Below are 12,115 nucleotides of genomic sequence, written 5' to 3' on the forward strand. Positions count from 1 at the left end.
CTACTGATACCAGGGAGTCTTTCTAACCCAGCGCAGTGTAAATCCAGCATCTGTTCGAATTTTGATGGAAGCTGCTTCTGCTTCTCTCACAGTCTCCTTCACAGACTGCATAAGATTCTGGGCATTGTGAACCAGCATCTCTGTGGCCTGCAAGGAAAGGAGCATTCTCTTATTACTGTCAGTTACTGGTGCAGCCCATCCTTGAAACAAGCTTAAGCCAGAGATAGCTGCAATTAACCCCATTTGCACCTACCATCCCTTGTAATTGCTTGCATCATCTTCTGGACCACCAGAAAGAACCTGAAACTGGGTCCATCCTGATTGTATACTGTGCACTCAGATGGCCCTATAGCAGGTACTCTTTCCTGTCTTTAAATACCCTGCCTTAGCACCCTACTCTGTTTCCTTTAACTGGAATGCTCTTCCTCCAGGTATCCCATGACTTATTTCTCACCTCCATCAGATCTCTGCTCTTGTGTCACCTTGGGGTGGCCTTCCTTGTTTACGCTTTTTCAAACTGCTAACCAATTCCCCAACCCCCCAACCTGCCTGATCCTCCAAGTCTTTCTTAATTTTTCTCCAAAGACGTACAATATATTTTACCTTGGTTTTTTGTTTGCTTGTTTTATCTGTCTACACACTAAAATTTAAGTTCCATGAAGGCAGAGATTTTTGTCAGTTTTGCTTAATACTCTACCCCTAGTGTTTGGGACAGTGCCTGGCACGTAAAAGGTATTTCATAAATACTGAATGAATGAATGAAACCACCAAATAAACCAAATGATCTGTGAAAAATCTAAATTGCACACAAACTCACAGGACTAGGACCACACTGGTACTCTACCATAAAAAGGGAACTTGGCAATTTATTAGCCCACTAATTCTTAACTACTTTCACATTACAGACACTTGGAGAATTTGATAAAGGCTGTGGACTTTCCAGTAAAAATGCTCACAGGCACAATATTTGTGCATGTAATTTCAGAGAATTCATGGACTCTGAGAGGCCTAACTATAGGCTAGAGTTCCTGGTCAGCTGGTATCTTTGCTTAGTTGACAAAGAGGGTGAGGCCCAGAGAGGTTCAGAGATTTGGAACAACTATGTTTTCTTCCATTCCACCACACTGCTACTTTACAACTTTTTCACTGGAACATTTATTAGGACACAGTAGATATACTTTTTTTGGTTAACTGATTAACTGGATGATAAGGTCTGACTCTCTAACCTTATCCTTCCTTCCCCATTTTTTCCACTTCCCTCTCTTTGGACAGAAGAGATCACATTCATTTGTAAAAGTTCCTTAAAGCTGAATTAAATTGCTGTAAAACAGCACAGAAAGCTGGCAAGAAACCAGAAGCAGCATACACACGTACCTGCTCAGACTCCTCATCACTGATGTTGGTCCGGCCCAGCATGGTGGCCTTCACTGTGGACAGGATTTTGAGCTGGGTGCTTATAGTTGGGATTCTCTCACACACCTGAGGAGAAAGTTTAATTTAGTATGTTTCCATGTTTATCTTGCTTGCAAGCTCAGTAAATTAGCAGCAAGATTCCACATGTTTTCTCCCCAGGGTTAGCACAGTCCCTTTGCCTAGAAGTGTAAGCATTCAAATTCTTTCATTTAATTAGGAAATATACTTTCTTAAATCTGTCCCAAATACACAGTTTCCTCTCTGCTATTTCTCCTCTGAGGGAGCTCTGGTAGCATAGTGCCTAAGGTACTTGACTGCTAACCAGAAGGCTGGCAGTTTAAACCCACCAGCCACTCCTCAGAAGGAAGGTTGGGCAATCTACTTCCATAGTGATACTGCCTTGGAAATACAAGGAGGGGTCGCTATGGGCTGGGTCCGACTCAACGGCACATAACAACAACATTTCTCCTCTGAAGTACCTCTTCCCTACTCCCACTTTTCTCTCTCCCATCTCCCCCCTACCACTTACCCCCCTCACACACACACACACACACACACACACAAAGCCTCCTTTCCCAGTACCTGTAAGAGGTTGGTTCTAATCCGCTTATCTGTGCACTGCTTGGCAACCTCCTTCGCCAACCGAGTTACCTCATCTGAGGCCTTGGCAATGTCCTTGGCGCATTGGATCAGTGCCCTCTTGGTGCCACTGCCCCCTCTTACCAGCCGAGACATTTCAGCCATCAGCAGAGCCATGCGTTTGGCTGCTGCAATGATGTCATTGCCCTAGAGAGAAGCAAAGATACAGTATAACACCCAGCCCATCTTCTGGTCAATTTAGGGAAGGAAGCCGGAACAGAGATGAGTGGAGGAAGCCTGCTGCACTAGCAGCCCTTCTGGAAGAGTGAGAAAAGGATAAAAGGACTGTTTCTGAGCACTGGAGAAACAGACAAAGAAAAGAGTGAGCCAGGGCACTCTCCCCAGCACACAGTGAGAGAAAGAAAAGTACTGCCTAACTGAAAAGAGGGAAGACCTGGATAATTAGTCTGAAAGGGCAACATATATGTTCCAGACACAGCACTGAATGAATGAGCACTTCAGCATCTTCAAGTTAATAACATCAGTGAAATGGGGCGCAGAGCCAAGGAGCTGGTTAAACAGGCATTTTCCTTTCTAAAAGGGGAAAGCACTAGAGCTGGCCTGAAGGGAAAAATAAGAGGACCCTTTCCAGATGCTAAAATCATCTCCTTCATCCTTACCCTTGTTGCAAGTAGCAGCCAAGGACTCTCCCTGCTGAACTAGAATTTAAAACCCAGCCTGGGTAAAAGGGGAAAAAAAGGGTATCATTTTCTAATCTACACTGCTCTAGCCCAACCACTGTGCCTTTTTGTCCTGTCAACCTGAAGGAACAGGTTATTTTAATTTTTCATATTAAAAAAGGCCAAGATTCAATGTTTTGGTCTCCTCTGCTAAGTGAAGGGTCCAATTAAAAGAAACTTCCGCTAGGGCAATTAGCTTAAGAAGTGATCAGGAAAATCAAAATCATGAGTCTGGGCCTAAACAGAAGACGCACTCTAACTACTGGCAGTTGATCTTGGATTTGACATTTTGGCTCATTAAAACCTTTGTTGGACGTACTAAAGAAATGTGTAAGTAAGTTATGCCTCTCAATGCTCATATTCTGGCTGATAAAAACCAAAAATAACAAATGCAAAGTGGTAAGGCAATGTTCAAAATCACATTAAAAAACCAGGCCCTACTCATTTTTCCCCTCACGCTTTTCAATTTCTACAAAATAGAGTGAGGCATACACAAAACACGCCACTGCAGGGCCTCTGTGTGAGGCCTCCACAAGCACTGTTAAGTGACTGACAGTTGATGCTGGAATGTGTGTAAAACTCAGGCAGGAATTGAGGCAGGAGAGAACGAAGGTATGGGAAGGGGATATGTTAGAGAAGGCCCTCTGGACCCGCCTCTTCCAGTGCAGATCTAAGGTGATTGCAGGATTCATGACTGATTAGAAAGCAGTATAGTACCAGGGTTAGTCATTGCTCATCACTTTTCAAACTCTTTCTTCTTGCAACATGCCACCTTAAAAGGAAAAAGAGGTTACCCCCTAAACTAGCTTTGGTTTTAGTCCCCAAGGCCAAAGCTCTGTTGCTGCCACCCTGCAGCCTTGAGTGCTCTCAGTTCCTGACTCCCACCCCCTACCACTGAGACACCTGGATAAGCAGTCAGTGAAGGCCCCTTCCCTGTGGATTCCCATCAAGGCCAGCATCTGCCACACAGCCAAGTGCAGGGCAGCAAGCAGTCCTCCCCAGAGTCCCTGCTGTATAAAGCTGCTACCCACCAGATCAATTCTGCCTGAGCCATCAGTGAGAGGTCAGCAAGGGACAGGCAAAGTTCAAGGGTCAGGCCAAGTGACCTCTTGAATTGTCTATAATGGTTCCTGACCTGGAAGTCATTGAGAGGCTCATCCACGGCTTCCCAAGGGATTTAAGGTCCCAACAGTGGCCACAAGGTTGGTAAGAGGGAATCCTTTCAAAAAGTGACTCCATCTCTCCCCAGCCCCAAACATAAATGCAATTCAATTAATCTGGCATTAGCAGACCTATCAAACTTGTGAAGCCAGTCTTAACAAGGTGCAGACAGACAGATGCCCACCCTACTCAGACTCACAGGACCCGCACAGATCATGAGTGATGCAATGTGTCAAGGCTGCACATGGCCGGATGCATTTGGAGCAGCCCCCAACTGGAGGTGCTAATCAGTACCTTACTAGACCACTTGGTAGCTTCCCGGTGCAATGACTGAGCCGCGGCCAGAATGGGCTGGTTGACCGGCTGATTGGATGGCATTAACAGCAGCTCAGGTTCGTAATCGTCTTCCATGTCATGGGGAACAGAGAACCCAACAGCATCAGCAGCATCTGCCTCAGCTACAACACCTATACCCACCTCAGCGGCTGGGTTACCCGGCTTTGTCGATGGCGGGAAAGGATGAGAAACGGATAGTGTTAGTAGGAGCGGTAGGACTTTGGAAACTGAGCTTTGGCTGGTTTAGTAACTAAAGCTTGCCTGGGATGGGAAAGAAAATGGCATACTTTCCAGGAGCCGGATGATCCAAGCACCACAGAAGGGGAAACGGTCAGCCTCTAAGCCTAAGCCATCCTGTGGTGAATGAAGGAAAGAGATTCACTCCAATGGCTCCAATGGCAAAGGGCTTCCAAAGAAATACTTATACCACGAAAGCAAGTGGCATTCATTTTCTATACACTTACTACCAAGGTTAAGCTTGCCAAAAGTAATTCTCATGTCAGAACATTTTTGTGGAGTCAACCAACTAAACAATAGTAGCTGAGTACCTTTAAAAGGAATCCAGAGAGAAAAAAAATAAATGTAGCCATACAAGTTGCTTTAAATAGAACATAGTGAACACTCATATGGACACTGTCTACATTGGGACATAGTAAGCAATACCACTCAGCTTTGCAGTTACCAGATGCAGATTATTATTACTGTGCAGAGTTAAAAGTCCCAGAATTAAAAAACTATACATCAGTGGTAACAAATGCCAAACCAGAAAAGAATCAGGAGAACAAACACAATGGCGAGTGAAGAGGACTTATCAAATACCCCATAATCACCAAGCTGAAACGAACCTCAAGAAAACACTTTGTCTAGCCTCCCATCTCAAAGAAAATCCAACCTTAAGCCCAGCTTTCTCTCCCTTCACGGTCTCCAGAAACAGAACTTCTACTATCTCTTACTGTACCATTGCTAGTACCATCTCAGAAAGCTTTTCATCCTTGGCTACAATCTAAATCTCACTCATCCCAAACTCACTTAGTTCACCGATAAGACAACACATGGACCTGGCAACTGACTAGGCTGAGAGGTACCCTCAGAGGAAACCAAAATTGGTGTCCAATACAGAATAGGAAACATGACAGGGAGAGAATAAATTTAATACCAGGGATGGGAATTGTGAAAGGCCAGAAGAGGAGGCAGGGGGATCGGCTACTGAAAATAGGCTGGAATAGAAAGGAAATACAAGGAATTGCCTCAGTGAGGCAAAACCACTTACATGAGGAAAAATGAACAGAGACCACAGGTACTTTATGACAAACATCTTTGATGAAAAAGAAGTAGGAGTTTGTATAGAACTTGGAGATTGTTATTATTTCTAAAAATCTCATCCTGCATAGGAAGCCAGTCTCTACAGAGTAACAAGCTAGAGGATTCAAGACCAACGAGGAGCTCGGTTACCATTGAAACCCTTTCCCCTAAACTCTGTCTCAGCCAAGACTCATGCACACTTAGAGGAGAGGCCAGCTCCCTGTTGCTGGGGTTCAGCATCTAAACCATACAAAGACAGAGTCTCACACACACACTTCAAATAGCCCCTGACCTCACACAGCTCAAAGCCAGCAATCCCCTGAAACTCCAAAAACTCTAGAGGCTGTCATACCTAAGGACTTGTGGCCATCAATGCCCAAGTGGGGTTAATGTGTAGGCCAACATTGCCTACCCCCTTTAAAGCCTTTTTAGTTAATCTTTATACTGCGATTCAAATTTCTTTTAGAAATATTTGCATAAAACTATCCTTCCTTGTTCCTTTCTCCTATTGCCATGGCCACTAGGATACTACCACATTGTCCCAAGGTGGGCATGCCCAAGTTGGAAAGATATTATTGTAAATAATTCTACAAGTCATGTCTAACACCAACAAGGTCCTATTCCTCTTTAGAACCCAGGCTCACAGCTAACAATCCAGAAAAACAGAGTTCAAAACTAAGGTCAATCCCCAGCCTAAAAAAATCCAAGATCAGCTGCATGTGCTGGAGGCCCCTGGGAAACTACATTCAATACAAGAGGTTGAGAAGACTGAGGATGTGGAAAAAATAAGGCAAATAGGTGGCGGGAACAAAGATACAGGGTCATATTAGAAACAGTTTAGGACTGCATTAGAACTACATTTTACTATACGTTAGTGATATTTCACTCTTTTCTAGAAAGGTACTACTCACTTTTCATCATTTAAGGGGAAATTAAGCAAAAGTTATTTATGGGGCCTGATTCAGGGTCTGATTGCTGCAGCATCCAAATTTTTATCAACCACATCAATATTTACACTTTGAAATTTGCCGAGTTGGAGTTAGCCTACAGCCATCTTGAATAGAAAGGTAAGATGATTCTGATAAAGGACAAAGCACATGGCTTCTAAGACCATATGCCAGCTTGGTTTTTGCCAGCTTCTATGAAAAAACAGAAAGAAAATGCAGACATTTTATCTCACAGACAACAAGGAAGACAGTTTCATATTTGGTGCTCTAATAATTAGCAATGGAGCATCTAAAAACAGCAATCTCAAGGAAGATAATCATTTTCTAAAAGACAACAAGGTCCAGGGTCAACGCAGCAGACACTATAATGGACAAACAGAAAAGCAACCTTTTTCTCAAAGCACAGACATCCTACCTCTAACCTCTTTGCTAGAAGGGGAAATCATCAAGCAATGGAAACCATTTCACTAAGACACAGATAACACAGGAACCAAAGCAGAGAGGAGTGGCTTTCCAAATAGATTCTGCTTCCTGGGCTGTGTGCATGGTTAATCCATTCTGAGAAGGCATCCTTTCTCAACAAGAAAAGCTCCATTCCTTACCTTACTGGACCATTTGCGAGCTTCATCATGGAGCTGCCTGGCAGCCATCATCATTGGCTGGTTAATCACCTCCCCAGCTTTCTGCTCAGGGAACTCTTCATCCTTCTCCTCTGGTGGTGGGGGCCTGGGTGGAGGGACCTCACCCTCAGGCAGAGGTGGTTTGGGAGGAGCAAGCTCATCTGTTAGCTAAGAAGTAGATTGTAATAAAGCCTTAGGAACTATTTCCCATGAGAATGCTTTCCTTTCCTCTAAAAAAGCATCCCAAAAAAGCCATCACAGTCTCCCTGAGATGATGAACACTATGCCACAAGGACCAATAGAAGCCTATTTTCTTCCTTTTTCTCATATAGAAAGCTAGCAGCTACCATTTTGGTCATATCAGGAAGGTATGCTCAGCACTACTGGACCAAGGATGCTTAAATATCCCCATGGAAGACCTAAGTTATGGTCTGATTTTGCTGGAAGCAAACTAAGGAGGCAAGTGACTTCTGACTTGGGCCTCAGGTTCCCTGTCTGTCGATAAGGGGTAGTTAGAACAGATATCACTAAGATCTTCATTTTAATGCCATGACTCTTAATCACATAAGAACCTGTTCCCCAGGAATACCCACTATCCCATCCTTATCCACCACTAAGAGCCTAGTTGGAAAGAATCAAAGTAAATGTTGGAGGATGTGGAAGCACTTGTTATTTAACTATGGGCACAATGACCAAATTTTGCCATTGATCAACTTAGAAACTTACATCTATTACTGACATTAAATGTGGAAAGTAAATCAGAGTAAATCAAACTATTCCCTAAATGGGGCTATTCCCAAACTCAAAGGAATTTCCACTAGTGTTAGATGGAGTAAATGTCTAAAATAATCACTACTTCTGTATTTAGAATTTGTATCTGCAAGCTATTGCTCAGCTAGCCTTCTCCTAAACCATTTGACTATAGAAGAATATATCCATGGTACTTTGAAGACTTCAAAAGATTTTAAATTACAAGCGGGGTAAAACAACAGCAGTTTTTGTTTTTGTTTTTAAATAAAACAAGCATGCATTACTTTTGTTAGTTAAAAAAGATATCAAGTAAAGGAAATAACACAAAATTCTAACCACCTTAGTTTTACTGTTGTGAACGGCAATACACAAAAACTTCTCACAATGAGCAATGCAGAGTATTTTACCAATACTCGCTAACTTGTCCCACTAATTTATCACTCATCAAATCCACACTTACCGAAGCCACTTCCTCAGCTCCAGCCACTCCCCATCACAGCACACGAACACCACAGACACCCACTTACCCAACACACCCCATGCATGAGCATGGGTTATGACTCCACAGATTCAAGAATGATAATCCCGTTCTACCTCCAGGTTTTAGCTTCAAGTGAAAGCTAAACAAAGCTACCTAGTGATCGAGGGTCCAGGATAGTCCACCTCTTTCTTGGTATAGTGCCAACACTTTATAACTCAATTCTCCCCATCTCTTCTGAATTTACTTACGCGAAGCTGTTCAAGGTCTGGGGGAGGAGGTGGGAAATCAGGCTCCTGAGGTTGGAAGGCTTCTCTAACTTTGGCCACAGCTCCCAGGATCCGATATCCCGAGTCCAGGAAGCTCTTTTGCAGGCCTAAACAGAAGACACCTTCACTTTCAGCTGGGCAGGTCAATGCCCTGGAGCACTGTCTGTCCAGCAGAAGAACTGGTTCCATTAACAAAAGCTGGATGTGAAGCTGCCAGTAAGCATCTCAGGCAGTGACTGAAGGAGAAGGAAGGTGAGAACAAGGCAAATGTCCTGAGGTCTGCAAAGAGTTAGAAGAATCACAAACCAGCTCTTCCCTGTAGTGCTCAGGGAGCCTTCTTGCTGGTACAGTTAACAAGTACTTAGGCAATCCCTGGAAGTGAACATTGATCTTTGGGCTCAAGTGTTTCCCATCACCTCTTATGATGAGGTAGTCAAAACATAAACTCACCCAGCTTAGAATACTGAAGATGTCAGTTTCATGTTGGGCATATATTCCCTGTAGTACTTCTCATCTTTCTCCTACTCCTTTGTTCTACTTGGCTTTCAGCATGTTAATCCTATATTGAGCTGCCACTCCGGTGTCCTGTCTCCTGGAATCCAGGAATCCACTCAAACTATTAGAAACTCCAGTTGGAAAACTCAGTATGTCTTTAATGATGGTGGGTTAAGAATATTAGATTCTGCCTAGGCCAGGGATGAATAGGGCAGGCTCTCTTTCTACTCTCTCACAGTGAATGGGTTTTACTTACAGGTAAGACTAGAAACATGAAGGGCTCAGAAGAGGAGACAATTCACATGTTTCTAACAAGATAAATGTGTGATTCCAATTATGTATGATCTGCTTTAATAGCACTGAAGGAGCTCTTGTGGCGTAATGCCCTAAGCATTTGACTGCTAACCAGAAGGTTGGCGGTTCAAACCCACCAGGCACGCCATGGAAGGAGGACTTGGCAATCTACTTCTGTAAAGATTTACCACCTCGGAAACCCAAAGGGGGTCACTATGAGTTGGAAGCGACTCGATGACGGTGAGTTTTGGCTTTAATAGCACTGGAAACATGATCAAAATCCACCTAGAGATAACTCAGAATCTTCAGTGAGGAACCACAGCCCTCCAGGTTTGAGAGAAATAGTTTTACAGAAGCATTTTAAGAAAAGCATAAAAGGAGTTATGCTCATTAAATAACCTAGTTGTTGTTGTTATGTGCCGTCGAGTCAAACCCGACTCATAGCGACCCCTCCTTGGGTTTCCGAGGCAGTATCACTACGGAAGTAGGATTGCCCAACCCTCCTTCCGAGGAGTGGCTGGTGGGTTTGAACCGCCAGCCGTCTGGTTAGCAGGCAAGTGTCTTAGCCACTATGCTACCAGAGCTCCCAAATGGTTGGTAAATTGGTTATCCATCTTTTGAGAAATTTCCAAAAGAATGAATGAATCGGACCAGAACAAACATTAAGAAAGTGCAGATAAGTTGGTCCAGAGAAACTAATTTACAACAAGCTTGCCAATATTGCGTATTTGACAGAAAAAGGTTAATTTAGCATTCTCAAACTAAGCCTGTAGTTTCTGCTCCCCGACTTTGTATGTGGTGACTATGGGGTACACTCTTGTCAGCTTCCTAAGTCAGCCTCTCAGCTGAGGTGAACCATACCATGCATTGCTTACCCTCTCAGCTGAGGTGAACCATATCACGCATTGCTTACCAGGGTCGGAAATGTTTCCAGCCACAGCCTTTGCATCCATCACCATCGGGGAGATGGTTTTGCTCAATTCATCAGAGGCAGCTTTCACAGCCTCACGGAACTTGGGATCCTCAGAGTTCTCCACCTCCCTCTTTGCCACAAGCAGGATCCGATTGGCCCGACGAGCAATGCTGGTTGCCCCAGCGACCAGCATCTGAGGCTGAATGTTGGCCATGGCCACTTTACACTTGTCCAGGTCTTTTTTAATTGCTTCTTCAGAAGCATCCAACAGAGATTTGGTATCAATGGCTTCGTCCACCAGCCCTGACAGAAGAACAGAAATGGAACTCAGTTTCTATTTTAGAAAAGAGCCTCCAAAACCCTACTGTCCACTCAAGTTTCTCATGTGAAGGTACAACACCCAGAGTTCGTTCCTTCAGCTCAAAGCTCTTCCTATGCAATCAAAAGCTTCCAGGTGAATGTCACCTTTTAAAAAAATAAAGAATGTAGCTCAGGAGAAGCCATATGGACTCCCAGCATTATGCCAACAGTGGACATTGGCCTTCTTGTATCCACCACAGACTACCAGAAATGCAATGACATGAGGAAGAAACAAAGACTGCATCTGAAACTTTCACCACACTATCTGTTAATAACATTTTCTCCCTTCCCATCTTACTCCCAGCCATCTGTTGCTTGTTGGCAGCTCATGGCACCCAAGATGAGCTATGCAGAGGATTCCAATAACCCTAACAGCCTGTTCTTGTTTCTGTTACCTCTCTTCAGACATCTTGGGAGCTCCACTTTCATCTCTGGCTGCTAGGGACCCCTGTCACAGCAGGTTCTGCAGAGAAGCTGAACAGCCTACATTCCTCATTTCTTCCCTTCTCTCTTATCCCTCCCTCCACAGAGAATGAAGACAATTCAGAGATGCCGCTTCTACTGCACAGACACGGGCTTGTTTGTGGTTGGTTTCTTCTTTTTTTAAAACTACGTAGTTGATAAGTTGGAGGAAACTCTGAGACAGGTTGTATTAAATGGTAGCTATTGTGGTCCTTGAAATGTGAACCCACTGAAAATGACAGGGACACTTTCTGTATCCACAAACACTGCCTCCCAGCCTCTGAAACCAAACTCTGGCTCAGACTGGGCAAAGACACTATTCAAAGAGAAGATAGGAGCTGTAACAATAAACATCACACTGGGAGGGTGGCATGAAAATAAAAGAGACTCAAAGAGTCTCTCTTTGGACAAAGTGGCAGCACTTGAATGAGAAGCCGCCACTGCTCAGCAGCCTTAATCAGGGCCAAGTACACCTCCAAGCACATGACCATCGCTTCCATCCAATTACAGCTGAGTAACATAAGTGGAACAGTGTGAATTTCTTGGAACTCATTCCTTGTGGATTAGAGAACAAGAAGTTTGCATAAAACTCTGTACCTGTCATTTTTTCAACATTATCAATCCACTGGTTCTTCATAGTCTCAAAATGTTCATAAGCAGCTTGATTCCCAGGATTCCTAAGTAAGATGCGAGCAGCCGAGACAACCTGGCAACAACAAAACAATCTTTAACACCAGAGCACCCACCTTCAGGAAAGCTTTCTCCTTCTTTACCGACAGATGGTACTAGAGAGCCAAAAATCATTTTGCACAGGCAAGTCTCTGTTCAGGCTGAACTTGCAACAGCCTTGACAAACATCTTAGATCTGGGCTTATAAACGGCTCCCCACAATGGTCAGATTTTAAAAAGGTAATAAAGTGACAAAGTAAATAGTTATTCACTTTATACTTTAGCAAAACTGACGGTATTTTAAAAACTCCCAGTGTCAACTCTTCC

At 43.8% G+C, this 12,115-nt stretch overlaps 1 protein-coding gene across 1 annotated transcript in view; it reads right to left on the reverse strand.

The window, feature by feature from the left end:
* Positions 1-12,115, reverse strand: part of VCL (vinculin) — a 126,713-nt gene continuing 114,598 nt past the window's right edge. The window contains exons 15-22 of the mRNA XM_007940596.2: positions 11,717-11,825; positions 10,298-10,600; positions 8,578-8,702; positions 7,081-7,266; positions 4,188-4,391; positions 1,996-2,199; positions 1,375-1,479; positions 1-147 (exon numbers count right to left, since the gene is read on the reverse strand). Of these exons, the coding sequence (XP_007938787.1) occupies positions 1-147; positions 1,375-1,479; positions 1,996-2,199; positions 4,188-4,391; positions 7,081-7,266; positions 8,578-8,702; positions 10,298-10,600; positions 11,717-11,825 (1,383 nt within the window). The remainder of the gene's footprint in view (positions 148-1,374; positions 1,480-1,995; positions 2,200-4,187; positions 4,392-7,080; positions 7,267-8,577; positions 8,703-10,297; positions 10,601-11,716; positions 11,826-12,115) is intronic.

This window comes from Orycteropus afer, unplaced genomic scaffold (assembly GCF_000298275.1).
Source record: "Orycteropus afer afer isolate SDZICR_OR568_19922 unplaced genomic scaffold, OryAfe1.0 scaffold00070, whole genome shotgun sequence".
NCBI lineage: Eukaryota > Metazoa > Chordata > Mammalia > Tubulidentata > Orycteropodidae > Orycteropus > Orycteropus afer.